This window comes from Protomyctophum parallelum, assembly GCF_964188405.1.
Source record: "Protomyctophum parallelum genome assembly, chromosome: 7".
NCBI classification, from domain to species: Eukaryota; Metazoa; Chordata; class Actinopteri; order Myctophiformes; family Myctophidae; genus Protomyctophum; species Protomyctophum parallelum.
Window position 1 is genome coordinate 9,407,589 of NC_139705.1, and position 14,627 is coordinate 9,422,215.

A 14,627-nucleotide genomic window follows, 5' to 3' on the forward strand; every position below is an offset into this window, starting at 1 on the left:
AATAACATAAAGTAACAATGAAAGACAACCTAGTTCTGTTCTGAATCACCATAAATCACATCTCTCTGCTGTCAGGCAGAAACCACCTAACTCCCAAATGTTCATTTTTCAGGAAATGAAAAAACAAAACATCCAGCTCGTGGTTAAGTGGTTAATATCATGAAATTTACACAATTATTGACACAAAGAAACTGAACACATTAGCCAAACAAATGTGTTTTCAAATAAACATTTAAATTCCAGGATCCATTCTCTCACTATACCATCTGGGTGGAGCGGTCTCTTTATTAGTTGTTATTCGTTATTCATTGATTATCGATCAGCCATCGCATCCAGCTGACGTAGTTCCTTACTTTGGTGTACACGCCTGGGTAGTACGCACTGCCACAGCTGATGCCCCATGAGACAATTCCCTCTATTCTTCCATCGCAGATGAGTGGACCACCTGAGTCACCCTGTGGAATACCAAGAGATGATAAGAGACCTGATGAACAAAGAGGTCCTCCCTTTGTGAACAAACACACCCTAAAATTACTAGTTACTATAGTGTAATTTCGAGAATAAATAAAACTTAAATGAATGAAGCAGTGGTTCCAAAACGTTGTAGCTCGGGGTCCCAAATGAGTGAAAACAGAAGATCTACAAGCTCACAACATGGCACGAAGGGACGTGTTGTGAGCTTGTAGATCAGCTATTTGCATTACTTTAGTACTTGTTGTTTTATAATTTATGGATTTATTTTAATTTTTCTTTGGTTTCTTCTTGAAATTACTGAAAGAAACAGACATTTGTTTTTAATTAATGGAATATATATATATATATATATATATATATATATATTTTTTTTTTGGGAATGTTTTTTTAAGTAATAATTAAAAACTAATTTAGGAAACAAAAAAATAAAGGGACACATACAAATGTGTCCATGACCCACAAATGGGTCCCGAACCAGTGTTTGGGAATCAGTAAGTATTGTTCTAGCTACTCCAATGTGTTTTGCTTCTCAAAATATACATTACATGCATACACTGTACATACTCGAATTGAACCCTTGTCTTTTGTTTGTTTTAGGGAAGAATAGGAGCTGTTATACATTCTAAGACAGGATTTCATCAATCATAAATGCTGTTAAAGAAATGGTTTCTGTACCTGGCAGGAGTCTTTGCCTCCATATGCGGAACCAGCACACAACATGTTGTCAGTGATCCTGCCCCAGTAGTAGTATTTGCACCAGGGCCTGATTTGTACGTTCACAGCACGTAGAGAGGGAGAGAGGTAGTAACTGTAGACATGCGTAACACCCCAGCCGCTCACGCTGCAAGAGCTTCTTGGCGTTAGCCTGGGGGTGCTGTCATCAGGCAGCAAGGCTGGCTGGACGTTGATATTGTACTGTGCTGGTTCACTTAACTGAAACACACCAAAACAAAGAGGGCTCACCAATGAAATGCGAAATGAATCTGACTGAAGAGAGTGTGTGTGTGTGTGTGTGTGTGTGTGTGTGTGTGTGTGTGTGTGTGTGTGTGTGTGTGTGTGTGTGTGTGTGTGTGTGTGTGTGTGTGTGTGTGTGTGTGTGTGTGTGTGTGTGTGTGTGTGTGTGTGTGTGTGTGTGTGTGTGTGTGTGGTCTTAAAGGACAAGTTTAGTTTTTTTCAACCAATGTTTTAGGTTGTTATTAGAGAAAGTAAAAGATCAGTGTTAGAAAAAATCATTTGCTGCTTTCTTTCGTTTTAGGGATTTTAGCTGTTTTTGACAGGGGGGCGGGGGTATTTGAGCATGGGGCTAAATATGTATTTTATTTTACATCATTTTATAGCGATTTTTTTTAAACAATTTATTTTGATTTTTATTGAAGAATAAATAAAAAAACATATGTGTACATTTTGTTGTATCCGACATGTAAATGTCCCCCCCTCCCCCCCAATCAAGGTCTGAACAAGACAAATAAAACAAAAACAGACAGTACAAGACAGTAAAAGTAATTAGTAAACTAGTTTTGAAAGAATGAACATAGTAAGAAGAAGAAAATAATAATAAAATAAAATAAACAGCATTTTCCATCAGGGTATGGTATCTAGGTTACATACATTGTATACATCTTTCAGTTTAGATAGTAAATTGCTCTATATCCAACTGTCTACTTACTGAGGGCCTCTAACCAGAGGTCGCCCAATGTCAGGTTTGGTGTGAGGTATCAGATTGTACAAGGGAATATGGGTTTAAGTGAAAGGTATACTTTCTACAAACTCTATGAAAGGGGTCCAAGTCATAAAATGTATCTATCTTTAGAACCATTACGGTTGTACCTTAGTTTCTCTAGGGGAATCATGGAGAGAACCTCTTTGACCCACTGTTTGGGGGGGGAGGTTTCCCCGACTTCCATTGTCGAAGTATCAATCTACGAGCCAAAAGCGTTGTGAACTTGTGAATGCCACAGCGTTTGCCTGAAGACCCGTAAGCCGTTCCTCGATTGGAGACACCCCAAAAACAGCAATCACCGGGCAGGGATCCACCGTTCCACCACATACATAAGACACCGATTTATTTTTTGATAATTTGCTATAGTCCTACTAGACCCCAAGAAATTACATCTGGCCACAAAAGTTCACAGGATCTACTGAATATGAATGGGGGGAAGCCACACTGTGTCATAGGCTCTCAATATGTCAGTTTGACACATTCAGTACATCCTGTGATCATTTGTGGCCAGATGTAATTTCTTGGGGTCTAGTAGGACTATAGTAAATAAAATAAAATAAATCGCTATAACATGTTGTAAAGAAATACATATTTTGCCCCATGCTCGAATGCCCCCGGCCCCCTGTCAAAAACAGCTAAAATCCCTAAAACGAAAGAAAGCAGCAAATGAAAAAATAAATTACACTCATCTTTTACTTTCTCTAATAACAACCTAAAACCTTGGTTGAAAAAAACTAAAGTTGTCCTTATAATAGCACTGCTGGATCTAATTCAGATATAGTAACACTTACCTTTAGCATCATGATGTCATTATTGAAGGTCTTGTACACATAGCCGTGCAATTGTGTCTTGGAGACATTGTAGATCTGCTCAAAGCCTTCGTCCACCCTGAGGCTGTGCTCACTTAACACCACCCTCATCAGAGATTGCCTGGGGACGAAAACAGATTAAACATTGGTTGAGCCTTTCATGTCACCATAAATCACACGATCAAAGCGTCATATGTTTACCAATTCTACGCTAGTATAGGCCATGCACGCAAAGCACTATAAATATATAACAAAACAACATCGCATGGATGCACCTGGGACGTATCCTCAGTGATGTATCCTGAGGTCAACGGCGTTTCGGGTCTCTCAACATCATACCCCTCACTCAGGCGACCCAGCCGGGAGTGATCAAGTCCCGACTTACGTCCCAGTAGCTACCCTCAATCAGTCCCACTAGGGAAAAACCAGGGGCACACAATCCGTTGGAACTACTCCAGAACTACTCTGCCAGGGCTGGGAGGTACACTTCTGGCGCATGGAGGGACTAGGCTCTGTGGGTTGTCTCCTGTCCGGGCCCCTCCTACGTCTCACCAGGTCCACTCCTGCTCTCACCAGGCTCATAAATATAACAACTATAACCTGGCAAGTTTGGTCAACATTGACTCAGTTATTCAAGTACATTTGGTAACATTTTAATAACCGTAGACATTTTAAAACACAAATCAGAAGATGAACTCATCAACTACAGATATGGATGCACTGCAGTATTTTGAGCATAAAGCAACACAAAGCAATTGCTGGTTGACGGTGCAGCCAGTGTTTGTGGTGCCCCCGGTTTTGGAGAATGCTTGTAAACAAAGTGTCGAGAACATTAGCTATGTCTACTTTGTGATAAGATAATATATTAGTCTAACAATATGTCTACAGTCATAACAATATCGTGTTATGACTGTGTCCTGTTTTTTTGGGAAATATGGAAATAGGCCCCGCCCACACATCCTTGAAAGCAGAGGGGAGGGTTGATCAGTTCTGTGGGCTTTATTGATGCCAGGATGTGAAATGGGTTCCAACACCTCTGCCACCCTAGCCCTCAATATAGGAGTCCCTCAGGGCTGCATTATGAGCCCTAGTAAGTAGAGTGTTCAGTTATTGGCTTCTAGTTGTGGACACCCAGGAAACTACTGTACTGGTGGGTGGTGACATCCACACCTTGCTTCTAAGCTCTAAAAAAAAGAGCTGTTGAGGAAATAGAGCTAAAACATAAATTAATATAGGAAGTTCAGGAACTCTATTTTTAGGAGTAGGATTTCAACGTGGCTGAAATAAATGGAAGAATGTCAGGGTTAAGGGTTGATGACATTGTGGTTGGTTATGTTGCGGGCCGGGTTTCATTCATTTCATTTCATTTTTTAAAATTCAAATAGAACAACATAGCCACGATTCACGATGTTTGAGAGTAGTGTTGCTTAGTAAGTTGTTTATCGCTTTTATAATACAATGCTGTTCCCAGGAGCTAGGGAGCTAGTGAGCTACTGTTGCTCTTTGCCTCCTTTGGAGTTGCACACCAGGGAGTTGGTATGGGGTAACAACATACAGTAAATAGATGATCAACACTATCCCCTGTGCATCTATCGTTGCCCAAGCGTATGCAACTGTGGACTGCATATGTACAGTATCAGACTAGCCCTTGCCTAGTGGCTCAGACAGTTCCTAAGCCACTACGCAAGGGCTGATGAGCCTGCCCAAAGCTTAAAGGGATAGTTCAGATTTTGTTTTAACTTAAGCTGTATGAAATACTTGCCATTGATATAGTGGTTGCAACTGTATTAATTGATTGCCCGAGTCCCGTGGTGGTAGTTCCGGTAATTTTGTGGGGTGCACAGGGGCCCACGCAGTAAAAGTAAATGAATCCACAAAACTAACGTCATTTGTATTGTTGACCTATTTCTAAAATAGTAGTGCGACATTTGTTCATTTTTACCCCTCTATCACACGGAACTATGTTTTTTTTTGTGTCCATATCACTACACCCAAAAAATACTACATCCAGCAAATCTAATGTTTTTCTTTGGCCTGCATTTTATATCTTGCCTACCAGCACCTCCCCACGTGTATGTGCATGAGAAGCTATCTGTATATATATATATATATATATATATATATATATATATATAATATACGTGCAGTGATTTTGCACATTTACTGTAAGAAGTTCATATCAAAACACTAATGAGTCACAGTCACACTAATGTCAAACAAATGTTGTTATAGTTTCTAATTATAACTCTAGAACAACCACAGATGATAACTACACTTTGCTAAATGCTAACAGCCAAAAGGAATAGGCGTTAGTGTGGGCTAGCCACTTACTATTGTGTTACTCTTCATTTATATTACAAGTTATAACTTCTATAATAATTTACATATAAATGACATCCTCCACTTTCTTTTCCTCTCTCAAACATACAAATCCAGTCCAGATCACTGGTCTGTATAATAACATTGCTAGTAGTAATAAGTTAGTACTCACGGCCTCCAGCAGTGGGCAGCAGTCACCACCCACTGTCTGTCGATCAAGGTCCCTCCACAGTAATGTCTCCACACACCTTTCCTTATGTACTGCAGAGAAGCCTGATATCCAATGGAGTATGGGATAACCTCCTCTCCACCGATGATCCTGTCACCTGGTGAATTCGATGCAAGTGTCTCTGTGGGCCATGAGGACAGAATACAGTAAGGCATTTGGATACATGTTTCACATGAGATCTGCCGAGTTAAGTTTCTGTTCATTTAAGGAAAAATAGTCTTTGGTGTTTGGTGGACATCAGGAAAAAGCTAAAAAAAATTAATAATAATAACAGCTGCATTAATGGTGTAATCATTTTAAATCTTTGCCATCACACTGAATGTGTGAGGCATCATAATGTCCTACCTGACCACAGTCATAATAAAACACATTCCCTCCCGGGATTGTGAGGCCAGTGAAAAATAAGCAAAGAACCACATCCGCCCGACCCAGAAGTGATTGCCCTCCATAGCTGTAGTCTAGACTCGCTCCAAGTTGTGGACTAACGCCCGGACGATAAATATTCTTAGTGCGATTAATGTTAAATTTTTTAGTAGTCTCTAAAGATGGTATTTTATCCCATTTTGAGCACAAGGACCACTAATAACTGCGTGTGTGTGCGTCTGCAGTGCACCGACGGTCGGGATGTAGGCGGTTTCATCATGTGAGTACTATATGATTTTTAAAGCTGGATTAATGCTCTTTAATCTAATCTCGTAATCTCGTGATTGGAATATATGGATCAAATAGCTATCCACAAGATATCTCGAGGTTTAGCATGGAACAAGTTAACTCAACCATTGTGCAACTTTTATTTGTGCTTTTATTCCCATGTAGGTCACTGTCACATGTCCTTTGAGAGCCCCATCCCGCTCCCTCGGGTTGGGAAATACCAACCTCCCCCCCCCCCCCCTTATTAAAGTTGTTTTTATTCTGTTTCTGTAAACATATCATCTGACATTCTGCACCACACAATGGAGCTGGTCTGTAGAAACTTGCCTGAGTCACTTTGTCAGAGATTAATAAAGGTTTTTAAACCAGTAAAATGTCTCTGGTGATAATTGAGTGGAAAATAGAACAACCAAAAGTGACACATCTAAAAAGAAGTAGAAAAAACAACAACTACTAGGTTGGCAAAAAAGCTGTAACAATTTAAGAATAAAAAAGTGTCCAGTCACCGCAGTAACAAAAAGTTACATTATGTCAACTTTTACACTTGGAGCATCAATCAGTGTGCAGTCTCTTTTCATTCTTTCAGGTGATAATTGAATGATTCATGAAAACTATTTAAACTCTTCTTTGAAATTCATTTGTTAATAATAATCCAAATCAAAATGCAAAGCAATTATGAAATCAATACGTTGAGCACAACCAAGAAGCTTACCTGTTAAAAAGAGAGAGAGAAGTAGCACCGATGCCAACCTTACTATCTGACCCATTTTTAAGTCCACCTGTAACATAATAAGTCATGAATTATAGTCGGCATAGATTTACAACACGATGGCAATCTTACATATATTTGACATTGTGTCTTGTTAACTGACTTTGTTCCTTACTCCTTCTTTATTTTTAAAACTGTAAAGCATTGGGAGCTTGTACATAATATAATTAGTTTCACGCAATTACAGTATACCTGTGAACTTGTCATGTGATGATAATCTGTATTACAATCAACTTTATTGTCACATCGCATTCGTTTTTGTGCAAGCTCCATCTTTTTTTTTTCTCCAGGAAAGGGTAAGGGGGGTGGTCGGGGAAGTCAAGGAGAAAAATAAATTGAACAGCAAAGAGAAACATTGGATAGGCCTTGCCAAGGGCGCCTTGGCACGTTGAGGAAAGTTGAACCTCAAATTACTCGTCCTAGATATATATATAGTCGTTGCCTAATAGCCTAAAATCTACACGTATGTCTATCAATGGACAGATGGATATCAGTTCCTATTTGCTAGTTGTTAGTTCAATACAGCTAATCAAGTAAAATAATGTCCTACAAACACAAACTATACGCAGCCTATCTGGCTTTAGAAATGGCAATCTCATAATAGCTAAATCACATTGAATGACAGGAGTCAAGCAAATTCACAAAGTCAGAGATACAACGATAGTTATAATGATACAATTGTAAAGATTTACCACATATAATCCAACAAACGCATGCACCAACCTTCAAGATATGTCCAACTGCATACCAAAATCCTCCATGTTCCTTATATACTGTAACTGTATCCTTACCTACTGTACTTTTGTTGAATTATCTTTTTATCTCGTTACAGTTGGGAACATCCCACAAATGAACAATGATGCTGACCTAGTATGTGACAAAGCCACGGTGTCCACTGTACTGTGTTCTTTTTTTTTTGTCTTATCTTTGAATATATTGTTGCCTTACGGTAGCTGGAAACTAAACACCTCCAAAGTCATCATACACAAAATATGAGCAGAATAAGAGTTCAGCTGTAGCTGTTTATTGTTATAATGGAATTGTTCTGAATCAAATTGGTATATGAGCAATTACAAAAAGTGCTGTGATTATAAAAAGTAGAGAAAGTAAGGCTTGCATTGGGTGCAGTACTAACCTCAAACCCTAACCTAACCATAACCACAAGCACGAGCAGTGCATGTTTGCCAACCTTAACGCATGTTCGCCAACCTTAATCTGGTCGCCAACCTTAACGCATGTTCGCCAACCTTAACGCATGTTCGCCAACCTCAATCTGGTCGCCAACCTTAACGCATGTTCGCCAACCTTAATCTGGTCGCCAACCTTAACGCATGTTCGCCAACCTTAATCTGGTCGCCAACCTTAACGCATGTTCGCCAACCTTAATCTGGTCGCCACCTTAACGCATGTTCGACAACCTTAATCTGGTCGTTTTCCGCATGTCGGACCAATGACTGGTCGGAAAAGGTTACAGATCCCTTTGCACTTCATGTTTTGTATTGCAGGACAGAAGGGTGCATAGCATGAAATTAACACAAAACATTTTGTTGCTTGGACTTGTATATATGTTAGTCACAAATAAAATCTTCTTGATTCATAGTTTTGTCTGCATATAGAGAAGTTGTCTTAATTATCCAACATAGACATTTGCCCAGAAGTTGCTCTTTGGCAGGGAGCATAATGGAGCTGCACATGCAGTAGGCTACTGTTGCATCACTTCACTCACTTTTACAGCCTGTTATTTAGTTATTTAGTTTAAGATCATTGTGATATGTCCAAGGAAAGAACAAGATGACAAGAACAAGAACAAGAACAAGAACAAGATACAAATGTAAGATAAGATCATAACTTCAAAACAGCCCTCTGAAACTGTGACCCAATTCACACCATGTCTATTAAAGTTACCATCATTAGTGTGGAGTTTGCATGTTCTCCCCGTGTCCCCTAGGGTAGGTACCCTCACAAAAAACATGCAGTAATCCTGGTCACTAAACTGCCTCCCCCTGGCCAGCCGGGGCGCCTGATGGAGGGGAAAGGAACTGGTTGGAATAACGCGTTCCTTCTACGCGCTACGTCCAACCAGGGAAACTCCCCCCTGTCAGGTGTAAAGGAGCAACTTGGACACTCAGGCATGAAGGAAGCATGAGTTCAAGTCCGTTACGTTGCTCTCCCCTTGTCCCCCATATATGGGGACTAGGTTGGTGGAGGGTGTGTAGAGCCCAGGATCACATTAGATGATTGACACAGGGGTGAAAAATGGGTTACAAAATCGTGGGACAAAAAATATATAAAAAAAAAATACCATTATTTCTATTTTAATACTTTGATTTTCTGATAATTCAAGTCAACGTCAACCTCTACAGGGCCCCTGCCCAGTGTCCATATATGGAGCTGGCCTGCTCTGACATCATTCTGACGTCTGCATAGACTCCATATTTGGGTATGCCTGACACAGAACTCTATATTTAGGAATATAGCATCACAGGGAGACAGAAACAGAAATCTCCATATATGGGCATAAAAGGGACACAGACAGACACATGTGTTCTGACATCTGCATATACTCCATATTTGGGCATAAAAGGGACACAGACATAACTGGGTGGGGCATGTATTTCCAACTGATTGATTTTCCAATCATACAGTATGTATATGTCTGTGTGTACACATACACACACACACACACACACACACACACACATTTTTGCACAATGTGAGGTTATTCCTTATTTCATTTACACAATAACACACAATTTACACACTTGACACTGCACAAAATATGACTACCGGTATGAATATTTCGTTAGTATAGTCTGGCGTAGCAGCATGCCACACAAACAGTACCTTCACCCAGGAATGAATAGCTGAATAGCTTCCGGCCACAGTAACAATGAGTGGAACACAAACCTGTGAATCCCAGTGAATCATCATTACCTAACAGCAGTTGACACTTCAAACGGCATTGGACGAACTACACAAACTATCACATAGCCTGTTATGTATGTTATGTATGTTAATCAAGTTATGTAACCCATCTATGGTCCTCGTACAGAGTAAAAAGCATGCAACGGCTCAGAGTGGCATATAACGATGCCATGAGGTTACTTCTACGTGTTCCTAGGTGGCACAGTGCCAGTCAGTTGTTTACCTCTGTTGGTGTGCCCACATGTGATGCTTTGTTAAGAAAACTGATGTATAACTTTATGCAACGTCTGGAGGTGTCTAGTTACAGCATAAGCAATGTAGAACTGGGCATAACGGGCAACGGATAAGGGATCTCTTAAAGGCAATGACATGTGGCACAGTGATTGGTTTCATTATTGTAACGCCCAAACCCCACCTATGCATAATGTAACGGATAGCGGAGGTGCTTTAGGGATTTAGACAGGTGACCAAAATAGCCACTTTAGTACGGGAACGCCCCTTCCCCACTGCTAAATCCCCAAATAGTGTATTTAGAATGCTTGAACGAAAATAGAGCCCGGGCCCTAACCTCTATATAGAGGTCTAGCTCGGAGGGGACAGAGACTGAGGGGACACAACTTTGCTGCTCCCACAGCAAAGTTGCAGCTCCTGAAAAGGGAGTATGCACAGAAGTTTGTGATTGTGAGCTAATATTAAAACCTGATGTAGGGCTGCTTGATTTGCCTGACTGACATGCTAGCATTGTAGTATATTTTTGTATAGATATTTATATTCAACACATTTTGTGGAAAGTATATTAAGTGCAAGAACCTATTAATTCTCTATTATTAATACTATTAAGTATTTTTGTAGGAAAATAATTTTGTTTTCTATTGGTGTAAGCTTTATTTTAAATGTTTTATGGCTTTCGTCTTCATTTTTTATATTTAAAAGAGGGGCGGACAGTAAGTTGACACAAGTCAGCAGTAGGTTGCGCACTCTGCTCGTGCACAAGTAGGCCATTCATGGCCAACTTGAACTTGTGTGCAGAGCACAAGTTGGCAGCTCGACAGAGTGCATTTCTAGTTGTTGTTGCTGCTGCTGCTGCTCGCTGAGCAACACGGAAGTAATACGGACTCGACATTCACTGACGCGTCGCTGACGAATCCTTGATACTTTCATTCGACTGAACAGAGTCAACTTTACACCGCTGTTTGGAAAATCCTCGCGTACCAGTGGGACATGTCCCGCGGACCGGCATCGCTCCGCGTACCGGTGTTTGGGAACCTCTGGTCTAGAATTTGAATGGACAGGTATCAGTCAAATGTATGGCTATCCAGGGTCCAGGGTTTGATGAGGTCAGTGACGTGATCTTCATATATGGAGATGGCCATATATGGAGCGTGTCACAAGGCGTAACTGATGGACTGACACGAGGCGTAACTGACTGACATGAAATTCAGGTTTTCATAGTAAACGGTATACAATAATAGTTTTTATTATATTTTGCTTTTATTTAGTTCGTGTAGTCTGGCGTATCATGCCAAACCAACATTTCCCACACATTATTGTATGAATGTGATAGATACTGTACAATCTCTTGAATCTTGAATCGGCTTCCTCCTCCCAGACCGTAACTTACATCACAGCAACAGTAAATGAATCCCAGATTCCCAGAATCCCAGTCGCATTACCTAACAGCCGTTGACACTTCAGATGGGCATGGACAAACTGCACAAACTATCACATAGCCTGTTATGTATGATATGTTATGTTATGTATGTATTATGTAACTGTTTTCAGCCTGAGGTGAACCAAGATGGGTCAATGTAGAATATTTATCTGGATTAGGGATCGAGGTTAATCAGATCCAACTCAAACTTGCCCAGCACATGTAAAAGCTCTTAACAATGAGAAGTTCTGAAACTTCAGGAAGGGTTTTTTTTGTAACTCAATTATACATGGTGAAATCTGCCCCAAACCTTACATGTTTGATCATTGTCCCAGCTTGAAGACATCTACAGTACATGCCAAGATTGAGTTGAGTCAAAACTTTACTCCTCCAAGCAGGTTGATCAGATCCACCTAAAATGTGGTGCAAATTATGACACTTTCTTGTGAAGAGTGTGAGTTTGATCAAACTAGAGGTTCGCTACACAGCCCTCACACCTATGTAAATAAAGCATACAAAATACACATGACTTGCACAAAAGAAAAAGACAAGAAAAACAAACAAAACACAAAACACAACTAGCAGTAAAAAAAACCCCCCAAAAAACAATGGATAACACCCCTCCATATGTTGTTGACAATAGTGATTATGTCATCTGTAATGTATTACCAATCGGCCTATCTCACAGCCCTTCCCCGCCCCCTTTCCACGCCCCCTTTCCAGACCTAGTGGTGTTGACATTCAAACTTCCATTTCAAACCAAAAATGTCCCTGAACTGCACTCTGTCGAGTAAGCAAGCAGAGCGTGCAACTACTGCTGACGGTTACAGGTTTCAGATCGTGAAGTAATTAAGATATGTTTCAATATTGGTTGGGTAACAATAACAGATAATGTATACATGTATGTAACTTTAAAGTAGTATACTGTGGTTGGCTGGACCGACAGTGGTGTGTGATATGATATGATAGACGTGGTAGGTATATTATATAACTTGTAATAGGCCTATCTCACAGCCCTTCCCCGCCCCCTTTCCACGCCCCCCTTTCCAGACCTAGTGGCGTTGACGTGACGTCACTCCATAGACATTACATGTTAAAAGAGCTACATTCACACAAGAGGGTACGCCAGTGCTTTAAAGTTTTACACCATTTGGCAACCTTTTTTGACACACATTGAGAGGATGAACGCGGCTGACATCAACAATCCTTAACTTATTATACTGACCCTACTGTAATTTATTTTTATTATTATTATTGTCTTTATTTAATTTTTAATTTTTTATACATATTTTTTTATTATTATTATTATTTGTTTGCATACTTCTATTAGTCTTCTATTATGTCTATGTATATTTGTATGTGCCTTTTATTTCATATGGTGCAAGATACCGGGGTTGTGGCTCTTTCAGAGCGGGAACTCTGGGGGGAGGGGAGGGAAAAAAGGGGGAAAAAAAGTTCGAAAAATGTTGTATAATATTTTCGTGTGAACATTAATAAAAAAACTTTGATAAAAAAAAGAAAAAAAAGAGCTACATTCAGAAGCCATAAACAACGCTTTTTCTGAAGGTAAACTTTATTCTATTTGCTTTAGCGGTCTTAACATCTTGTTCTTCTTCTTCATAATAATATTGGTCGTTTACATTTTAAAAATAGGAAACAGACTTAAATGGTAGGGATGTAGCTCTGGTCCATGAGTAAGGCTATGGACCAGAGCTACATCCCTACCTGCTTTCTCTGCACCATTTAAGTCAGTTCCCAATAAATTGACATTGTTCCTCCTGGCAATTGAGTATTCGAAAGATGCAGTTTCAGTCATAAGTTGGGTCCAGTCTGTGATCCCTGGCGTAGCTAGAGCTCTTCCAGTTTCTCAGTATCAACCTGGCTGCAGTGATAAGACCTGCAGTCAGCATGTTGTGCCTTGGTGAACCTACGTTGAACCCCGATCCAACCAATAGTCTGAGTAGTGTCGGGGCCAGTTGTAACTGTCCGTGTCCCTTTCGTGCCCATATTATATGGAGATCTCTGTATCTATACTGTATCTACGTGTGTTTTTTGTTGTTGTTGTGGACGTGTGCTTTTAGATTTGAGCATGCGGAAGGGGTGCAAACTTCTAGTCAGTGTCATACTTTCCCCCGAGCATGACGGACAGTAAGAGCAAAATGGCCACCGCGTGACTCAAATATTAATCAGCCTAGTACCTCGCACAAAATCAATGTTATTGAGATTTAAAGCAGAGTTCAGGGCTCAGAGCACAGAGGCACAGCTATATATCATTATTATCATTCCAGCGCCAGCAGAGGGAACGTGAGAGCAGGGACAGCGGCCCTGTTGTGCAGTGACATCACTGGAGGCGAGGAGCAGAGCAGGTCATGTGGGAAAAAAGCGCTCTGGTCAGCAGCCAAGGGATGAGAGGGCTACAGCGAGACGAGCTAGTCAACAGTATCCGGCGCATAGAGGGCCATTAGCCAGCTGAGGTCAGGAAGTCCACAACAAAGGGAGGACGTGGCACTCATGAGCCACATTCGTGCTCCATTTTTAATGACAGCTGTCCCTGGGAGCACGCAGCTCCAGTTTGAGATGACCTGACTAAAAACATAGTTCCTACTTTACAGTTAAAGCAAGGTTGGACTTTTGGGCTGTATTGCTGCCTGGGAATGATATACGATACTGTATGCTTCATGTAGATTGAGATTATTATTGAGTGATTTTTACTTTATTGTTTTGCTTATTTATTTGTGTTTGAGTGTAGACAAATGACCTGCACCTGGGCATGGGTGGGGCCGGTTATCAAGACTCAAGAGGCGGGGCTGGCGAAAGGGCCTTTCTGTGTGGAGTTTGCATGTTCTCCCCGTGTCCCCTAGGGTAGGTACCCTCACGGTAGCCATGTCCTCGACACTATAAGTGCCACGACCACGACCCCCAGAGTGTGCGCCCTTGCCGTGGAGGGCCGGGGCTGCCCAGAGACGAGATATGGAAGGCAGCAGATGCGGGCCGCAGCACTACCATCAACCATGCCATAATCAGAAGGGCTCAGGTTAACGCCTGGGCTTGTCTGTATAAGTACCCGATTTGTAGTGTTG

At 40.8% G+C, this 14,627-nt stretch overlaps 1 protein-coding gene across 1 annotated transcript; it reads right to left on the reverse strand.

Moving 5' to 3' along the window:
• Nucleotides 1-305: 305 nt before the first annotated feature.
• On the reverse strand, nucleotides 306-14,560 carry LOC310861912 (trypsin I-P1; the record flags this gene model as incomplete). Its single annotated transcript, XM_083769648.1, has 4 exons — nucleotides 306-455; nucleotides 1,150-1,407; nucleotides 2,986-3,124; nucleotides 14,424-14,560. The coding sequence occupies 4 exons, from the start codon at nucleotides 14,558-14,560 to the stop codon at nucleotides 306-308; spliced, it is 684 nt and encodes a 227-aa protein (XP_083625774.1).
• Between the last annotated feature and the right edge of the window lie 67 nt (nucleotides 14,561-14,627).